The sequence below is a fragment of the Amphiura filiformis genome, chromosome 17, assembly GCF_039555335.1.
Source record: "Amphiura filiformis chromosome 17, Afil_fr2py, whole genome shotgun sequence".
Classification (NCBI taxonomy): domain Eukaryota; kingdom Metazoa; phylum Echinodermata; class Ophiuroidea; order Amphilepidida; family Amphiuridae; genus Amphiura; species Amphiura filiformis.
Genome location: NC_092644.1, coordinates 7,491,511 through 7,513,439, shown reverse-complemented (window position 1 = coordinate 7,513,439; position 21,929 = coordinate 7,491,511). Strand labels below are relative to the sequence as shown.

The 21,929-nt window shown below is 34.5% G+C and overlaps 1 protein-coding gene across 2 annotated transcripts; it reads right to left on the bottom strand.

The window, feature by feature from the left end:
- Positions 1-606: 606 nt before the first annotated feature.
- LOC140136874 (high affinity copper uptake protein 1-like) lies at positions 607-21,698 on the bottom strand. Of its 2 annotated transcripts, XM_072158478.1 has the most exons (5): positions 21,680-21,698; positions 10,642-10,752; positions 6,152-6,256; positions 5,385-5,553; positions 607-2,289 (listed from the first exon to the last, which is right to left on the bottom strand). In XM_072158478.1, exons 3-5 carry the CDS (start codon positions 6,231-6,233, stop codon positions 2,091-2,093), a joined length of 450 nt encoding a protein of 149 aa, XP_072014579.1. In that variant the 5' UTR covers positions 6,234-6,256; positions 10,642-10,752; positions 21,680-21,698; the 3' UTR covers positions 607-2,090. The 2 variants fall into 2 exon arrangements, with proteins under 2 accessions (XP_072014579.1, XP_072014578.1); XM_072158477.1 differs by lacking the exon at positions 21,680-21,698 and having other exon boundaries at positions 10,642-10,875.
- Positions 21,699-21,929: the final 231 nt, after the last annotated feature.

The window sequence follows — 21,929 nt, the reverse complement described above, 5'->3', positions numbered from 1 at the left end:
TTTAGCTGGCTTAGCGGTCTTGCACTGTGCTTTTTAACCGGGAGGTACCGAGATCGATTCCCACCTCTGCCTGTAATTTTTTTTCAAGCCTGGGAAATAAGAAGTTTATTTGGCTTCACAACGCTAAATTATTCATGACTTGCCCAACCTGGTGGTGTAAAGTGCTCCCCATAACATATGAATATTAAGCAATAACACAATGGCTAATTTAAATAAGAAAGCGTCACATGCAAATGAGGGATTGCCCTCTCCAGGAATTGCTTCATGGTTATATTCTTCTCGTCAAGTTCTGTCATCAAGAACTAAGAAGTTTGACTCGCGATCAATGACCTCTAGCAACACCACCTTGTCACAGGTCGACCTTTTGTCGCCACTCGCCAGATTATCCGGCCTGAAGATGCACCTGTGCGATACTGTGACCTCTCAAAATAAAAGTACGCCCAGTTGATTTGTTTTATGATTCCAATTCATATTTATTATGCTACTTAAAATAATCAAGTTAAAATCTACATACATCTGCATAAATTAATATATAATACAGCTTTTATTTTCAATTTGTGAATATTAAAATGCCTGCACAAGAATGTGGTCTCCAAGGATGACTCTGTAGTAGCAATAATGTGTGATTTGCATAAAGAATAGATTCTTATTTAAATGTTTGTTTTCACTGATCATATTAGGCCCTATCCCCTTTTAATTTCGAGCCAAACAAATGAGGTATAACGAAGAAAATTGCGATTCATTCCAACGCCTGCAATGCCATGAATGCGTGTACTACGCTCGCCGATCATATTGCATGTAACTGCACGGAGCATCGCGCTCGACGTGTGTACATACAAGCTGATATCCACGGTACATATTAGCAAGTACTTGATCGTTGAACTCTGAATAAAAACCGGGTCGACCCGGTTTTAATACAAAAAGTTATATTTTATTGTTATTAAAGCACTTCAGGCTTAGTCTTTTTACGTGGTATTTTAGTATACCATTGGGCATTATAATTATGCAAAAAGTAGAAATCCGAGTAAAATTGAGGGCGTCGCTGTGAAGCAAATCACACATTATGGCTTTAACCATTCGAACGCAAACGTGTTTTTTCTAATTTTCTGCGCGTAACCGGACATATCATCCGGTGACTGATTTAAAAAAATAAATATCAACAATAGGGGACGCACTCTCAAATGAATTGTTACACTGTTTGCAGTGTCGTTCTGCCAGAAAGCCGTTTCCGGGGAGCCGTTTTATTTGTTTACCATTATCGTTAATCAATCAATCAATCAATCAATCAATCAATCAATCAATCACTGACATTTATAGAGCGCCAAAACCAAAAATAATTGCACTAAGGCGATATGAAATAATAATATTTACAAGGGGAAGGGTAGAGTTACTGATGCTGATTTGCATATTCATTTTATGGATCGCGTTATTCGCGTACATATCACCACATATCTCAATTTGAAATAAAAATGTACACGTTTTAAAAAATAATTTGATAGAAAACTATTATATGTAAGGCACATTTCCCAATTGTTAAGATATCGAATAAAATGCAGCGGAATTCTAATCCACTGTCATACAGCATCTTTTTGAGCCACATCAATGGTTTTTGTCCAGGCAAAAATGAAATATCCAAATGTAGCACACAGGAAGACGGATAAGCACAGGTATACGTTGTATGTCATGATAATCAGCATTAGACTATACGATATGACTACTTGGATGAAATGAAGAAATCAATCAATCAATCAATCAATCACTGACATTTATAGAGTGCCAAAAACCAAAAAGAAATTGTACTAAGGCGCGGCGCTATGAAATAATATTTACAAGGGGAAGGGTAGGGTTACTGATGCTATTTGCATATTCATTTTATGGATCGCATACATGTCACCACATAATAATTTGAAAGAAAAATGTACACGTTTTAAAAAATAACACAATAATAATTTGATAGAAAATTATTATATGTAAGGTACATTTCCCAATTGTTAAGATATCGAAAAAATGCATAGAAAACTATTATATGTAAGGCACATTTCCCAATTGTTAAGATATCGAATAAAATGCAGTGCAATTCTAATCCACTGTCACACAGCATCTTTTTGAGCCACATCAATGGTTTTTGTCCAGGCAAAAATGAAATATCCAAACGTAGCACCCAGGAAGACGGATAAGCACAGGTATACGTTGTATGTCATGACAATCAGCATTAGACTATACGATATGACTATTTGGATGAAATGAAGAAATGTCTGTAATAAATGTCCACGACTGAGGAAGGATAATCTGCAAAGAAACGAAAGACAGATATAAATTAGCATTTGTATTTTTGGTTCACAGATAACAGTATTCTAACATCGCTATAAAAAAAAAGAAGTAGGCCTATCTACAAATAATTAAAGAGCTTTGTTGCAAAAGCCCTTACATCCACTTTTTGACTTTTTGAGAAAAACAGCCTTTTTTAATTGTGCAAGTATTACTTGTTCGATTTGATTCAATTTGGATAAAGTGTTGATGAATAGAAACTAAAAGAATATAATATGTTTGGTACAATTTTTAAGCCTTCGTATTTATTTTATTATTTATTTTATATTGCGCCTTTTGTGGATGTTAGGGCTTTTGCACTGACAAAATAAATACCCCTTTTCTAGAAACTACCTCAGTTGCAATCAAATTTGAGCCCATTTGTTTGCACTACTTTATGTAACTTGGCTAATGCTTTCAAAATCAAAAAGAAAAATTGGAATATTTCATTTATTTTTTTAATGATGAATTATTTTATTAAATCCGGCAAAATGACATTTTTGAGCATTTCCGAAGCTACAGCTTTCGTTAATTACAATGATTTTTTTTCAATCATCATGATCATAGTGACCCCAAAACAGTTCCTGTTGGTTTTAATAGTTAAAGAACATTCAAGGCTACCATTATACATCAAAAATTATTTTCCTAAAATTTCATATTCATTTCCGAAAATTCCCTAACATTTCCCAAACGGGAAATATACGATATCTCCGGAAGGGAAAGTGGTATGAAGGTCAAACAACCATCAAAATGTGTATTTTTAACCACACTCTTATGTCATGTCAATAACTCAATTTCATCCAAAAGTGGATGCACTATGCAATTGGTTTTATGATCACCAGCTGCAGCAATGTGTTTCATAAACAATTATCAGCCTAAAAAAAAAAAAAATATTGTTGTGTTGCCCTCAACCGTCCTACCCTAAATCCTGAAAAATCAGGGTCGCAATTTATTTATTTTTTATTTTTTTGAATGATGATTTTTACAGATTTGTTCAAAAAACTCAATGTTTTTCACTTAAAATTAATATTTTATCGTAAGACTAGTCTTTAATTGTTGTCTAACAGGTATCCAGAAGTCAAAATTTACAAATGTCCCCTAATTGAACAAGCATTATTTAATATTTGAGGGGATTTTTAAAAACTGAAGGTTTAAAAAAAAAAATAATAATAATAATAATAATAATAATAATAATCCGACCGTCCTACCCTAATTTCCCATTTTTCCACTTGAGGGCAACACAACAATATTTTTTTTGGCCTAATGTATTTTCACGACTATATTAAGGGGTGGGGTATGAACGTTTGGACAGTATTTGTGGGACATTAGAGCACATCAGACATATCGAATTGCATTCTGAATACGAAGAATGTCCTTCTGATATCAAATAATTTAGAATTTTTGAAATTCGCAATGTAATACACATTTTATGGCAAATCATTAAAAATTGATATTTTTGATATTTAACAGTACTCGAAGTAAACTTTATAAATCTGATGATTAATATTTGAAGTGTATGTAGGTGGGATGAAAAGCCGACGATCAATTGAAAATTTTGACCTTTCGTATTGAAGATTAGGTCTTTTTGGGGAAAAAAATCCATATCTTCAATATGAAAGGTCAAAATTTTCAATTGATCATCGGCTTTTCCTCCCAGCTACATACACTTTAAAAATGTATCATTAAATTTATAAAATTTACTCCGAGGACTGTTATATCTCAAAAATGTGAAAAATATCAAATTTTAATAATTTGTCATAAAATTTGTATTATATCGTGAATTTCATAAAATGAAAATTATTTGATATCAGAAAGACACTCTTCGTATTCAGAATGCAATTCGATATGTCTGATGTGCTCTCATGTCCCACAAAAAATACTGTCGAAACGCTCAAAACGCTCATTCCAGATCCCTTAAAGGCTTGCAGAAAAAATGAATATCAACAACTAAGCATATTCATGACATGACATCGCTGATATTGGATAAGTTCCACTTGCAACCTCATATAGTTGTATAGATGAGTTGACCTCAATGTTTATCAACAAAGACAAAGGACTGGCATATCGATATGCTTGAGTGAAAAGGCATACAAACGACTACAGTGAGAATTAATATACTTTATAGTTCTCTGGGTCGTGTTCACACGGTCGGATATAAGCATAGACCATTTATGGTCTATGATATAAGTCACTTATTACAGATAATAAGTGACTTATTACCGGTGACTTATGTCCAATTGTGTGACCGGTAATAAGTGATTATGTCCGAACGTGTGAACACGACTAGAATGAACAAATTTTAATCTTTACCCAGAGCAGCCAAAAATACTAACACGACGCTCTAACCAACTGAGCCACAGAGGCACACTGGAGAGGAGCGGGAGATTTAGGTCGCATGTTCGAATCCGGCCAGAGGCACTGGTTTTTTCAGTGTGCGATGACTGCTCTGGGAAAGATTCAAATTTGTTCAACCACTACAGTGTTCAATAGCCTTAATATTGTGATGTAGCGGGAGTTTTAAAAGTACATGTCCTGAACAAAATATGATGCGCGCTCATATCATACTGCCGGGCAAGGAACAATGGGAGTTGCCGACAAACTGCCTGGCAATGACGTTAAGTCAACTCATATAGTCAATCTTGGACGTCCAAGAAATCTTAAGTCAATCTTGGACGTCCAAGAAATCTTAAGCGTCCAAGAAATCTTAGGCGTCTAAAATCTTAGGCATCTAAAATGTCATTGTTTAATAATTGAATACGCTTAAGATGATTGGCTGTTTGTGATATCTGGCCATGTGATTCATCGATTTAAGTCTACCGCAAAATTCTTGGACCCCAAGATTGCATGACTTCCAAGATTGCATGGCGTCCAAGATGGTTAGGCTTATAATCTTGGGCGTTTTTAATGCTGTCGGCCAATCATAGTTTTGCTGTTAGTCAAACATGCCAGAATGGTTCATGTCCCGGACGATACGAAGTTTTCCTACCATGCATACCTATTAGACAGGCGATCAGTTACGTGGTACCGTGGTCACCTGTGTATGGGGAGGGATAAATAATATCCACGTTGTTACTTACTCGCCCTCTGATTGCTGCTCCAGTATGAGCGACCTTTCATCGGTCTGGGTTTCTACGATTCGATGTCGGACTTTGTTGACGGATGCTTTCAACAGATGGTGACGAGCAACTTTGACTGCTTCAAAGAATACGGCTAAGATAAACACTGCACAACATGATCCTATAATACCTGTATGATAATGAGAGTACGAAGCAGAATCAGTCTGTTAGATCATCAGTGGCGTGCACAAAAGGGGGCGAGCGGCTCTTTTCAGAGCCACCAAACCTTTTCGCAGATAGGCGAGATCTACTTGTTCTCTGTTGACATGAGACAGTCTTCAGTGAAGGGGCGACCTACATGTCTCATTCCTAGGTACTTTGTCCTGAAGAAGTCAGAGGTACTCCTGACGAAAGCTTGACAGTTCTAAACCAAGTTGTCCGACGGCGAACCCGCTAAAAACTTAACATACCAATTGGGGGTGCTAATCTTTGATCAGCTCGTAATCGGCGGGCCCTATAAGATCGCTGATTTATCTCAGAACTAGGCATATATAATCTGCGGGAATTGTTAGGCTTTTACCACCACGTCAAAAAGTAGACCCACATTAAAACTGAAATGTTGACCTGTCTGTCTACATTTTGCGTGTTAAAGAAAGTAGACAAAATTATAGGAAAGATGTTACAAGACAATTCTCGAAATAAAATATATTGATATTAATCCGCGATGTCACAAGGCCCGCCGATTTACGAGCTGATCAAACTTATAAATACATGTATTATATAAATACCTCCTGCATATTTGACGTGCCATTTGTTGAATAAAACGTAGAAATCTGAAGCCGTGTTGAAAAATGGATCCATATTGTCCATGTTGTCTGTTATTACTGCACGGCCTGCACCAGAAAAACAAAATAATATCGATAGAAGTGAAGCATTGCTCATTGACTAATATAACCGTATGACAAAATAGGCGAAAATAGTAACTTTTTGCACACGATTTCCAATTTAAAGAGAATTGGTCGTTGCTCATTGCAATGAATCTAGTTTATGGAAAATATAAGTGTGCTCTTTCGTTTAATGACATAAAATTTGCGAGATATTGTAAGGATCAACTGCGGTTTTGACTTTTAAAACCTACATCTTGGTCAAAAAGTGTGCGTGAATAGGCCGTTTTCAACAGATTTACCACATCGCCTTGCTATAAACATTGAATTGCGTCATCTGTTGACGTAAGCTTTCTTTCGATATAAAAACAAACAAAAATCACAGATGCCGTATTTTCCACTAGTCACCAGCTAGAAGCTCACGCAGCTCTTATGATGCTACGCACTCAACCGTGTAGTGTAAACACAGACAAGGCGGGTAGTGGCGGATTCGATATCGCCATTTTGGACGTCGCCATTGGATTAACACATAATCATGAAATCTTCACAAACAATTCTAAATTTGTTATGTGATGTCAAAGCAAAATTATCTTACTCTAAAACCGTTGGGGTACGACAAAGTACCCCACTGTAAGTATATGTTGTTTATCATTTTATAACTGCTAACCGTCTATTTTGAATGGGGCTGTCAGCCTTGTATATTCGCCAGACGTCACGTGTCGCGTGTCCTATACCGCCTGAGACAAGGCATTTCTAGGCTAACTTTGCTTGGGCAAATTTGTGTACTCAGGTGTATCGAGGTGGTTACTGTGCATAGATGCGTTTATAAGCTAGAGAATAGTTTTGTAGCCAAACCTGTCGATATGTTGCATAATCATTGTTTTCAAAACCAGTGATCCGAATCTGATGTAAATATACAGTAAGGTAACAGAGTAAATGTGCTTTTGAATTCTGTGAATAAATCACGGATGATGTTTTGAATTTTTAAATTTTGCCTACACGCAAAACGGACATTTTTGTTGGGACACGCTGTATGAAATCATGTTTGAAGCCCGCATTAAGCTGATTTATACTCCATCGTAGAGTGACGAGCGATTGGTATATTTGACCAATAAGGTAGCGCGCATTTCCCAACGCAACAAAAAGTGCCCTACCTCATTGGCTAAAAACCAATCGCTGTCGCTCAGCGATGTATTCAGCTTTATGATTTATATACAGGAAAGAAATCTCTACACGAGTTGTGGAAATTTCGATCAATCTAATTTACTTTACTGAAACAAAACAGGATACCTGCATGTGAACACGGCCGGAAACATCAACATTAATAGTTGAACCAAGAAATTGAATTAAAAGGTTAACATATTTATATTTAAAGACCCATGTCTGATTTCAAAAATTACACGAAAGTCTAGGACAAAAACGCTGAGACCATGTCCATGGCTGAAAAGCTTACGAGAATATCATCTTCCCAAAGTAATTTTTACCGAGGGGCCAGGGGTCAGTGGCGCTGAAAGGGGAAGCCCGGGGGCACTCGCATTGCAATGCGTCGTGTGCCTGTCAAATAGCTTCAAATAGACCTCACTTTTTACTGTAAATCTGCCACCCAATGGTCCCCTTTAAAAAAAAAAAAAGTTTACACCGTACCCCCATGCCTTACGATACTAATTAATGAATCCCTTTTCACTATATATCATCCAATGGGCCCAATATTTAGCAGTCCACACCAAATAAAAAACAACACTTTTGTAAAGGTTGCACACTAAATGACCCCATATTTTTGGGAACAATCCTAACCCCGGCGGGGGTGGGGGTACGGGTAGATATAATTCGCGTATTTATTTCACGAAATAACTGAAAATATATCACAATTAAAGCCATAATGTGTGATTTGCTTCACAGCGACGCCCTAAATTTTACTCGGATTTCTACTTTTTGCATAATTATAATGCCCAGTGGAGTACTAAAATACCACGTAAAAGACTAAGCCTGAAGTGCTTTAATAACAGTAAAATTTAATTTTTATATTAAAACCGGGTCGACCGGTTTTATTCAGAGTTCATCGATCGACTGCTTGCTAACATTGCTAAAATCGCAATTTTCTTCGTTATACCTCATTTGTTTGGCTCGAAATTAAAAGGGGATAATGTGATCAGTGAAAACAAACATTTAAATAGGAATCTATTCTTTATGCAAATCACACATTATTGCTTTAAATATCAGTCGTATAAAAGAGGTTTTTATACGAATTCTTACATGGTCATAGGTTATCTCATATTATTTTACATAATAAAATAAATGTCATAAAAATGTTTTTACTGAATATCAGCAATAATTATGGGGCGCAAAGAATGGCAAGCCAGGGAGAGGGCAAGCATTTTTGGCAATATGGGAAGGGTGGTTGATTTTTGGCACAGATCGATAGTTTGGGTACCGTTTCGATATTACGCCCAAAGAAGGAGGAGAAAATGTTAGGAAAACGTTCAAGTGTGCAAAATGTCCTGCTCCCTCGGCGCTCACATCACATGATAAACAATTATTTAAAGGTTAAAATTTTGGTTCTCCAAAATATGACATGTGTAAGTATAAGGGGACCGAGGGAAAAGATTATTTCAGACGTCGAAGACTGGGCGAGGGATTTTTGGCAAGGCCAAAGGGGGCAAGCGATCTTGGCAGACTCGGACAATTTTGAGAATCACCACCCCTGGGATACACATAATTACTGCACAGTCCTCTACATTTTTCACACTCCATATATGGTATATCCAAAAAATAAACATTTCTAAAAATTGTTATTCTATTCAGGGGTCAAAAGAAATAATTAATTCCCCAAATTCTCTTGTTTTGAGATTAAAATGTGTTAATCCTATCTACTTATTAAAATAATCTACCTTTAATATTATTTCACAAACACATTTATAGTTTCACATCAAGTGCATGAGCTAGATTTTATGTTCATTTTCGTTTTTAAAAAAATACCACCATGTGAGAAATTTCATACATGTACATTAAAATAAACACGTTTCGGGCGACCTAATAGTAATAGCCATTTCCACTGAATTATTGTGAAGTTATTAAGTGTTTCTTTGTGCATGTATGCATAAACAACTGTAAACTCGATGACAATTAGGCCTATATCCTACATACACTCTAAATTGCGAATACCAAGTGCGAATATCGTGAACATAAACACACTGATAACGCGAATTTTGTATGTCAACATGTCTTTATTTCAAGAATTAAACACCCTGTTTAGAGTCTATTAAAAGGGCATTTCGTGATCCACAGCCTCATCCCCCCACTTTTCTCAAAAAAAGTTGAGATTTTTATATCACTGGAAACATCTGGCTACATAATGTTTATGTACAAAATATTTCTTGCAGATTAATTCGTTTAGCAAAGATATCGTGAAATTTGAATTTCGTTCTGGTGCACCAGAACGAAATTACAACGCATTGTCTATGGAGCAGTGTAATACACATAATCATGCATAACTCGCGAACGCAAAATCGGAATCAACTGAAATTTTGGGAATAGGTTTTTTCGTGGATACCTAATGAAAAATTACATAAATAGAGGGTGCTAGGATCACGAAATACTCCTTTAAAATACGTTTTGATTTTTCTGTTTATTCAATCTAACATGTCAAGTTTGTATCATTGTATGCAAATTCCCTATACTTTCCCGGATGAATCAGTTTAGAAATAATGTGTTTAAAATGTGTAAGCCTAACACATGGATTCACTGTACATGGTGTAGGTCTATGAATATTTGTAATAAACACTTTTGTACAGTAATAAATTCAGTTTGTAGGCCTAAATGTAGGTCTTAACCTGTAATTTGGGACAGAAATTTGTCTCCAGATTAGGTTAGACAGTAAGTAGAAGAATTCAAATATCACAGATGTACTTTTGTAGGTCCTGTGGTTCTTGAGTTATGTTGTAAAGAAGGCTGAAACCTGGCTGAAACAACAACACTTTTGTAAAACGTACGTCTCTCATTAACAGCAATAAATCAAGCAAGTTTTTAAAGAATATAATTTGTAGAATAAACTTTTGCAAAACATCAAAGTGTTATTTTTCAATAATAAATATTGATTAGGATAATGAAAATCGATTTTTATTTGGCTGCTTCGACCAACAATACACCTTTAAGGGTAGACGAGGTATTGTTGGTCGAAGCAGCCAAAAAAAAAAAAAATTTTGGTCTCAGGTGAAAGTTCATATTTTTCTCATAACCCTAGTGAAATTTTAGGCCTAACATATGTTTCGTTTAGACGGTGCGTATAAGAACATGTTAAAAAGTGTTTACTTCCGGAAGTAAACTTTGGAAACACATTGGTAGGCCTCTACATGCATGATATGAGAAAACTGAATGCAAATGTACCGGTCACTCACCTGTATTTTGCAGACCACTATGTTCCGATTGTTTTCACAACACTATAGCATGTTTTCAGCAAACATCAACACTATAGCATGTTTTCAGCAAACATCTATGGATAAAAAAAGCTGATAAAGATGCACAAAAATATAAGATGATCGTTAAAAAATCATGACTGATTAGGCCTGTAATGTTTTTTTGCACGCAGAGATACACATTTATATGCATGGTATACGACCGTCATTTGACCCTGTATGCATAGTGATCCCCGTGACGCTTGAGTGAAAATCTATAGGTCTTTAATAATAATAAAAGAAAATCTGAAAAATAATATGCATGCATGAGCTTACTAAACCGATCCTTGAATTAATCATTGTGGCGTGACCACCAGCTTTTTATGCCTATGAAAAATAACCAAGAATTTGTCTTTAAAAAGACAAGTTCACGGATCAGGTGTATATGCCTATACTTCGAGCTACTTTGGTATTTAATATTCATATCTAACCTACTCTGCACTTATTCGACAATAAATAAGTGATATGAGGCTTAATAATGATACCTGTGCCGTGAAAAAATGCATAGTTACTTACTTGGAGCCTTTAGTTTATTAAGCATTGTTTTCAAGTTGTCATTATACATGTATAACAGTGATAGGCTATAAAACATTGATGTTTCAGATAGCTTAGGGGAGGGGCTTATTGGAATCAGATAGCTATGGGGAGGGGCTTATTGGAAGCAGTTCACCCTCCTGAGTATTTTACCTTAAAAATTTAAAAAATCGGTTGAAAAATGAGTTGGTCCGGCCAAAAACGACATACAAAAAAAGGGGGAGGGGGTAATTTTTGACCTTCATTTTCTACTTTTAAGGAAATCTGGTCGCATTAAAGATTATTGTACATGTATATTATGGTATTTTCATGTGTGAAAGGTCCAGTAAGTATTTGAAGTAAACATTTTTGTACAGTAGTAAATTCAGTTTGTAGGCCTAAATGTAGGTCTTAACCTGTAATTTGGGACAGAAATTTGTCTCTAGATTAGGTTAGACAGCAACATTAATTTATAAAAGTTAATTGCTGTGTCTAGCCTCGACTTGCTTTTGCTGGTGGTTGGTGTGGGATTTCGACTTACTTGTTTTCGAACTAAATTTCACCCTGAAAAGTTGACATTTTTTTGGTTAAGTGGTGGCTTGAAGTTTAAGGTTAGCAACTGTTTTAATTTCAGTAAAAAGCTGCGTCGGCAGTGTGATGATGAATACGAAAGTAAAAAGTAGGAAACTACCGTGAAGTATATAAAATTGGGCGAGCTTTCGGTCATAGGCCTTTTTCATAGCCATGATATAATACTGTTTTAATTTAACTGTTTTGCCGGGTAGTTCACAGCATCTTGCTTTGCCAAAAATTGCATTGATCAATTCTTAGCGAGTGTGTAGAAGAATTCAAATATCACAGATATACTTTTGCAGGTCCTGTGGTTCTTGAGTTATGTTGTAAAGAAGGCTGAAACCTGGCTTCAACACAAAAGCATCAAACACTTGAACTAATTCGATAAACAAACACTCTACTGTTGACAATAGGTTCTCCATAAAAAACAGTTACACTGAATACATGCTAATGTTGACAAATTAGTTGAATAAACAATACATGTCAATGAGTTTCTACTGTGCGATGTAATAGTTGATGCCGGGACCGGAGTATGAGACAAAAAAAACTAGTTGCGAGTGAAAAATATTGCATTGTTATTTAGTCCGAAAGGCCCTTTCAGTGCTTTTGGAACTAATTAACTTAATTTGACCCCCTTAAGGGGGGATAATACCCTGATTTTCATCAGTACCCCTTCTTCTTTTTTTCTTGCAAATTTATGAAGTACATAAATATGTTCATTACCTCATGTCCTGAACTTATAAAATATATCTACATACAAAGTGCTTTTAAACCATGTTAGTAAGTCATTTTAGCCCTATATATGTTTGTTTCCTGTATCCTAGTAACTCAGATGTGTGTTTCATAAACCATAATTTATTCTATTCAACATGTTCAAGTAGTGTACATGAATAGAATACATTTTAAAAATCCTTTGTTATACTCTCTATAGAAAATCTAGTGGTGCGTGCAAAATATAACACTGAATAAATTAAATAAACACTTATACAATGGATGCATAGTCATTAGTCAATTTAATACTATAATGTGTTGTTAGGAGAAGAAAAGGCTATTAGGTCACCGTATGTCAGGTTATAGGTCAATTGGTTCAGGTCAAATTTAAGCATCAATTTTGAATACACATGTGAGAGTCTGTGATATCATAATGAGGCATAATTTTGATATTCTGTCTTTAACTGGATATATATCGAGAAGTGCAAGGTGGATATGCTAATATACATTGGGATGTAAATGGTGAGTACAATTTAGAATGCCTAGTTGAGATGGATTTCACAAATAAATATAAAATAGTTACCAAAATCACAAAAGTTAAGCTTACGGAAAACTACCCAATATGGTGGTATAGGTGACAAGAAATACAATTTTTTTCAACATTGCTGAAGTATGGTTGTGGTAACCTAATACCTATGGCTTAATTAAGTTTCAGTGAAATAATGTCGCAAGTTAAAAATACAAAATATAGCTCAACATTGAAAATAGAAGCATTTTAACCAGTTCCTTTTTTGATAGTTGTGGAGCACCAAGTTCATGAAGTCATAAAAGAAATCAGGAACCACTTATTCCCATTTTACATATCAACTTTATTTCTCTAATGTGTTAGCAACACATATCCAAAATTTTAACGAAATCCGTTGATAGTAAGCTTTCCAAAATGAAGAGAATTTAAATCATCAGTGATGTACCACCTTTTGGCTTCTACCTTTAAAAGCATGTAAGCTACATTGATATCGATGCCACCAATAAAACGAGAAGATTTGCCCCTTCATTTTGCATACCACTTTGTCCAATTTTTTTTTGTAATTTCTTCACAAAATGCAAAAAATGCAAAAAAAAAAAATGAATGGGTGTAGTACCCCCTTAACGTAAAGAAAAACCAAATTCGATGTTTTATTGGGGTGCGCACGACTTTGTTCTATGCATTGCAAAAGTCCGTTTTCCGAAATAATGTAAACCATAAAAGTTTTTAGCCTTACCAATTCCCCAATTTCAGTAATTTATTATAGATTTTAGGCCAGCTATCTCGAATTTTAATTGAGACCCGCTATCTCTCATTTTAAATAAAGCTCTTTCAAATAAGTTCATTTTATATAATAAAGCGCCCTCGAATCAGTATCTGAACACAAAATCCATTTCTTAAACACACTAAATTTAAACTACAAGATAAAGTAGTCGATAGATAGAGAATTTTGTCTTGCGTATTTTGAGGAAAATAATTGAAAAAGTACAATTAGAGGTTAATATGATTTTAGTTCCAAATGTCAACACATGTTCTTAACATAAATGAAAAACAATACATATGGAATGATCAATATATTAAAAGACAAACGACCCAGCAAACACAAAAACGTTTTTAAAACGTTTTAAATAAGTTATATTTTGGGTTTTGGTTTAGGTAAAAACGTTTTAATAACATTAAAATGTCGGGTTATATAAAGGTCATGAAATCGTTTTGTATGAAAACACACTACAGCAATATTTTTAAAATGTTTTCGAAATGTCATTGTAAACTATTTTTGCAAACATTTTTGGCCAAATATTTTGTCAACACTTAAATAACATTATGTTAAAATAATTGCACCCAGCAAACACAGAAATGTTCTTAAAATGTTTTTACAAAACGTTTTAATAACATTTAAATGTCGGGTTATATAAAGGTCGTGAAAACATTTTAAAAACGTTATTGTAAATATTTTGGGCAAACATTTTTTGCAAAATATTTTTTCAACCCCAAAATAACATTATGTTTAGAATGATTTGTACCAAGTTTTTAAAAATGTTTTGGAATGTTATTAAAACGTTTTTATACCCTTTATATAACCTAGACTACCCTGTAGCCCACTTGCCCATTGTGCATACTCTGGATATTGTATTTAAGCTTAAAACTCTGATTTAATTAATGTGTGCACAATTGATAGATTTTCACATCTGATCAGTCACCCTACTCCCCTTGAAATTTCGGGGTTCGCTATCAATAAACTGGTAAATTCCAAAATCAGAATTGTTCAGTATTGAGTGAGCCGTTATAATTATGCAAGATAATGTTGCATTCAATTACTTTTATTGTCACTAATCGTCTGATATTTTTAACTCTTTATGACCATTTTACTATTGAATACTTTAATTTTAATAAACATCAGTATAATTTTGAGTTCAACGAAATGGGTTCATCATGACTAATTATAACATATTTTTAATAAAATTCGACTATGGCATAGTCTATATATAACCCGACATTTAAATGTTTTCTGTAAAACATTTGTGTTTGCTGTGCAGTAAATTACCAACAAATGTTATTTAATGTTTTGAAAACGTTTTATACCATTAATGTACCCTTTATATAACCCGACATTTAAACGTTTTCTGACAACTTTTTATAACCTTTTGCGAATGATGTCGAAAACGTTTTGTGTTGGAGTCTCGTTAAGGTATGATATAGAAATTAGCGCACAAATATGAAGCAAATAATTGTTGAATTAAACACAAAGTACTTCTCCGAAGTATGCAGAAATCATGACATATGTTTTGTTAAAGTACTTTGAATGTTATTCATTGCACTTTTCCAGGGTATGACATTAAACTCGTAGATCGTGTGCAACTGATCATCACCATGCGGTGTTTGCGATCATGTTGTACTGAATACACGGATCATATAGTAATATTCATGTCACACTGTGTAATTAATCTTGAAAACACTAGAGATAATGATTTAAAACATCTGTTTACGATCGTTTTTTCTCAGGCGAATGCCGGCAGTGATAAACTGCGTGCCTGGCAGTTATAGTTTTGCACTTTCGGGTCACAAAACGGATTAAAAGTTAGGATAAACATTGTTTAACCTTACCTGCCCTAACAGCACCAGGTACTACAAAATACTACTTGATATATCATCCCACGTGGTGTGCTGACGCAATCGCCCTAAGTGATATAGGCACGGTTTCGCTGGCCAGCGAAGCCCAAGACCCGTGGCAAAGTGTCGCCGGGTCTCGGGTTCGATTCCCACCCAGAGCAAACTTCTTTCTTTGTTTTCCTTCTTTCCCTTCCCGTCGCCAAAAAGCCATAGGCCGTTAGGGTTAGAGCAATGTGAAACTTTCTTTGTCGCAGATGACGTGTCAATATGCGCTTCCTAGAAAGTCAGTTGTTTTTTGCCTCAACCGGCGGTCGAGTTTGGATTGATCCCTTGTTTCGCAAAGAGCGGTCTTTTTAGGATGACGTATTTTGTGTTCGCATATATTTTCGGGAATTACCAATATACATGATATATCTCATAGCTCGAAATGGTCAATTGCCATGTACAACTGTAACATGGCGCTTCTATTCAGTAAACTAATATGAATACTACCATGGACATGGAAATGAAGCCTTATTGTACCCAAATGCTCGCGCAGGCAATTATTTTTACATCGGTGATATTGATTTACCCCAGCCCAGCAAGAGCAGAGAAACTTCAAACTTCAAATGCACTAACTGCATTGGATTGAGTATCATCTTAGAGTAACTATTGAGATACTCTACAACTTGTACCCTCCTCTCCACCTCATGCAAATCTTTCACTGTTCTTGACCGGGGGGTACTCAGTACTAAATGACCATACGGGGACGTGCCGCAAACATGGGTAGCATTTTCAGCCTTCTGGTATATCAATGACCCCTTTTTCAAAGCCTATTTTGGTATATGAATGGGTCCTTTTTCAAAATTTTCTCAATTTTTTCGGAAAACTGCCCAATTTGTCCTTAATCTAGCCAAAATTTTCAAAATTTTCCCAAAATTTTGGGAAAATTTGTAAAAACTAAGACAATTTTGGGTAAATTCGGCCAAAAATTGTGACTTTTGGTATATCAATGGGTCCAAATTTCTTGAAAAATTGGTATATTTATGGGTCTACTTCCAAAATCTCAGCGGCACGTCCCTACCAAAACCAAACTTGAGTACCCCCCCGGGTTCTTGACAGAGTTCTTTCGATATGTAATGTATCAGACACAGAATCTACTCTGACTTCCTTCAATCAGTGACATAGTTGTACTGGATAATTATCTCCAACACTCACCCTATACTCTTTGAACTATGTTCATTCCATCGACCAGAGAAGCAGAGTGTTCTGGAAATTGGTCAAGCACTGTTTCATTCTTCTGCAAAATTTGTGAGTAAGGCAGCTTTGTTTGTCTTCCTGAGTAGTCTATCTGGTATTGACAGGGACAATGGCCCCATAGAGAGAGAATTTCTTCCATTTGCAAACTGCGCCGTTGTGCTATCACTATGATGCGGCCCGAACTGAGACCTATCTGTTTCAAGCTGATCTCCTTCCCACGTGATTGAAAACTTTCTTCTTAATCATATTGCTGAAAGTCTTCAGCTGATGGAATTTCTTTGCTGGTGGATCTTTCGCTAATCTCTCATCCTTGAAGGAAGAATGGCTTTACTCTCCAATTTTATACGCCCTCAACAGATCAGAGGCAATTCTCTGGAGGCTTTTTTTGTTGTAGAGATGCTTGTGGATCCTGCTTCTCTGAGAATGGGTTGATCCAGTCTTGGATGAGGCCGATGACTGCTGACACTGCTTTCTAATCTTTCTGGTCCACTCAGGCCGAAGTCGACAAATTGAGTACCAACCATTACTAACTTGCTCTACACTTACTGAGGTTGAATCCCCAGGTCTCTTGAATACTTTGTTATAAAGTTATGAACCTTTTATATGTCCATTTTCTTATGTTTTTTTAATGTTTTTTCTCCTCTCTTTTTACCTATATCTCAGTTTCATTATTGCCGACTTTAGCCTGATTGGACCAGATCTGGTCACATTTTAACTTAACGTTTATATTATGGTAGGCCTAGATTGTTACTTATCTGACGATTTCAGGTAAGAATTATTTCACACATACGGTTTTTTTTAAATCATTCTACCTAAAGAAAAAGGGATTTTGGAATTTTTGGGTCGGTCTGGAAAGGGCAAACAAACCTCTTTTTTAGGCCTGATATGTTGCTTACAAGGGGAAAGGGGAGCTACCCTGCGAGAATCTTTCATCCACCTCTTGCCACAGTGTGGGGGTTTGCTGGCTGCTATGATTAACATTTTTAGAAAGAAAGAACGAAAGAAAATAGAACAAAAGAAAAAGAAAACGAATGACAAAAAAAAAAGAGACAGAAAGAAAGAAATTTTGTCGAGAATACATTATTTTTAGATACACGATAGCTTGAACTGCCCTTATACACAAACTTGAACATCAAACTTAATTTAGTTATCAACAGTCAATATAAGCTTATAAGTTCCGTTCCCATAGCGATTTCTTTTAAGTTCTCTTTGTGTCGAGTGATATCCCCACTATATATCCTTCCGCAGTGAATTTGAGTTAATTTCCTGAGGTTTTGGACCGTACTCAGTTTGGATTTAGTTTGATCCAATCAAACTAGCGTTTTGTGTCATTGTCACTCTTCATTTTAATAATAACACCGACCTTTTACATGTTTATTATAAAATAAATCTTTCTAAACATAATTTGCGTCAAGGCTTAAAGATGTGTTACTTGTGAACATGTATATGGTTAGCAGGGTTTAAACAACTTAAGGGTAGACAAGGTATTGTTGGTCGAAGCAACCAAAAAAAAACACTACAACTGTTTTCCGTATCCCGTATAAACATAATTATTATTAATTTAATATTGATAATAGTTTGCCTTCTTTAAGTGCATTCTTTTAAAATATATGCACGCTTCACACAGCACTTTTAAAATTCATTAGAAAATTACTCTTTACGCTCTGATCGTTCTGATTCAGACTAGGGGACCGCCCCTTCCCCTCACCTATTTATTGTCAATTCCGATTTTTAAACATTTGAGTGTTTTCTGTGCGACATATTTCCTGCACACGTTTCCCCATTTTCCAGGGTATTTGTGAAGTGTACGATAACATATAACTTTCCTGATGTCGAGTTTTATTTAAATCATGGCACGCAAAGTAATATTAATAGGCATATATTACAAGTAGATAAAGTATATGGTGGGGGCTCTCAGCATTTTGGTAAATGTCGTGAGAAAAGGGGGGCATTTGGTGGAAATATGTAAGAAGAAGGGACACTGCCTATAGCAGATCATCCAGATGCATGCATGCATGCTTATTGAGTAGAAATTTGGTAGAAGCAAATTAAACAAATTAACCACTGTGCGATAAATTTCACGTTTTGTTTCCAATTTTCCTAAATTTACATTACGATTTTTTGAAAATAAGAGAATTTGACAGTTTTGAACTGATTTTTGAAAATAATATCACTTCAGATTTTCCTGGAAAATGTTGGTCATGTAAAGAGAAAGCGGATTCATTGGTATAGCTAAACGTAAAACATGGATCATTGGCTCGGATTTAAAGAAAATGTGGGTCTACACTGACAGGCACATGATAGGCCCTATATAATCCATCATGTACTATATATAGGCGGGTCCCTAGGTAGTAGCGATCTCTCTCCTGCCCCGAGCTAACCGCTGAATAAGACAGCTATCTGAAATTTATCAATATTAATTATTATTCATACGATATTTAGGCCTATACAGTATTTTATAATCAATTCCTATCAATGACACAAGCATTATTATCTTAATGAATGAATAAAGAGCTTTGTTTAAATTTACATAATGGTACCGTATTGCTACACACATTCTACATATGAAATTAAATTATTATGACCGCTGATGTCTATCCATTATTCATGTGACATCAGCTATATGGAATTTTTATAGGCCTGTATGATTTTTCAATATTAAGCTTAAAAGCCACATGTCCTGTATTAAATATGGCATTATATATGATGAGTGTTTGAAGAATAAAGAGGTTGTCAAATCAACCAAATATCTTAATCTTAAGGGCTTTTGTATGAACGTTTCGGCAATATTTTTGTGGGACATGTGAGCACATCATACATTTTGAATTGCATTTTGAATACGAAGAATTCTAATATCAAATAATTTAGATTTTTGAAATTCGAGATATAATACAAATTTTATGACAAATTATTAAAATTTTATATATTTTAAATTTTGATATTTAACAGTCCTCGAAGTAAACTTTCTAAATCTAATGATATGTACTTAAAGTGTATGTAGCTGGGATGAAAAGCCGACGATCAATTGAAAATGTTGACCTTTCGCATTGAAGATATAAATTTTTGCCCTAATGGCGGGTTATAGGCTATAAAGGTCATAACCGTTTTATATGAAAAAGTACTGTACAACAACATTTTAAAAAATGTTGTCAAAATGTTATTGTAAAAATATTTCTGGCAAACGTTTTTGCTAAATATTTGTTCAGTATATAGTTAATTAACAATATGTAGGATGTTTTGCTGTAAAGTTTTCAAAAATGTTTTTGAATGTTTTTAAACGTTTTATAACCTTTATATACCCTTCATAACCCGACATAAACGTGTTTGTTTTTTTGTTAATTATTTTGTGTTTGTTGGATATTTCTGCAACAGATAAGGCCCTTCACAATTGATTCCGAGTTTACTGTTCAAGATTTTTAAAATAGGACGAGGTGACTTTTAATCTATTATTTTCTTTATTTAGTATTAGTTATCACAACCAATTATCAACCCGTTTTGACGGGAGTCGGCATTAATTATTTTCTTACTACCCAGCAAACACAAAAACGTTTTAAAAACGTTTTAAGTAAGTTATATTTTGGCTTTTGGTTTAGGTAAAAACGTTTTAATAACATTAAAATGTCGGGTTATATAAAGGTCATGAAAACGTTTTAAAACGTTTTGTATGAAAACACAATATAACAATATTTTTAAAATGTTTTCAAAATGGTATTGTAAACTATTTGTGCAAACATTGTTTGCCAATTATTTTGGCAACACTTAAATAACATTATGTTAAAATATTTGCACCCAGCAAACACAGAAATGTTCTTAAAATGTTTTGTTCAAAACCTTTTAATAACATTTAAATGTCGGGTTATATAAAGGTCATGAAAACGTTTTTAAAACGTTATTGCAAATATTTTGGGCAAACAGTTTTCGCAAAATATTTTTTCAACCCCAAAATAACATTCTGTTTAGAAAGTTTGGTATCAAGTTTTCAAAAATGTTTTGGAATGTTTTTAAAACGTTTTTATGCCCTTTACATGACCCGACATATAAACATTTTCTGTATAACATTTTGTGTTTGCTGGGCAGTAGATTATCAAAAAATGTTTTTCAATGTTATGAAAACGTTTTATACCCTTAATATACCCTTTATATAACCCGACATTTAAACGTTTTCTGACAACCTTTTATAACCGTTTGCGAATGATGTCGAAAACGTTTTGTGTTTGCTGGGTATGCTTACTTTTACACATAGTATAAGGTGCAGTTATGCTGTTCGTTTATTCATCATTATTGTTGATATGATTCATGTTAGCATGGTTAGAAAGTATCAAGTAAAAGTCATTGAAAGTTATTTTAAAGGAGAAAATCCAAAATAAAAATTAAATAATTAAATAATTTGCAATTTTCAATTTTGGACGCGGGCGGTTAACAGTAAACTAACCCGCAATTACCAATACAGTCCTCAACTGTAAATGTTGCTAAACGTATACATGTAGCAATATAGAAGTGTTTAAATAATAGTGTAAAAATTGAAATACTAGGTGACTATAGCAATATAAAATGAGAAAGTGTACAGACTGGTATATTTTGGTCTAGTATTTTCAAATAGTATATCTTCAAAATAGTGTTTCATACGACTTTAGCCCAACATAACATGTTATAGAATTAACGATATCTTGGAATTCGAAAAAAAATATAACGAAAAATATATTAGTTGTTTACAATACTTAAAGCTGAATATTATATTATTTGAATCAGTAATTAGTTATAAATTACTTTGATATGTTAGTAATTTTTCGTATTAATTAATCAACTTACCTATAAGGATGAAATATTCACGCTGCTTCTAACGCCCATTATTTGGTCCTAAAAACGTGTTTTTTGACGCTGCAGTGTATGTTATGAATATTAAAAGCAACCAATATACATATCAGCAAACCTTACTCAAGTTCACTACCAGTATAGATATCGAAGCTATAAGTTAGTATTTTGCTGGTATATATTCATGAATATTATTATTCCATATAACACCTGGTAGGACAAGTTTATTATTGAATACACGACAGCA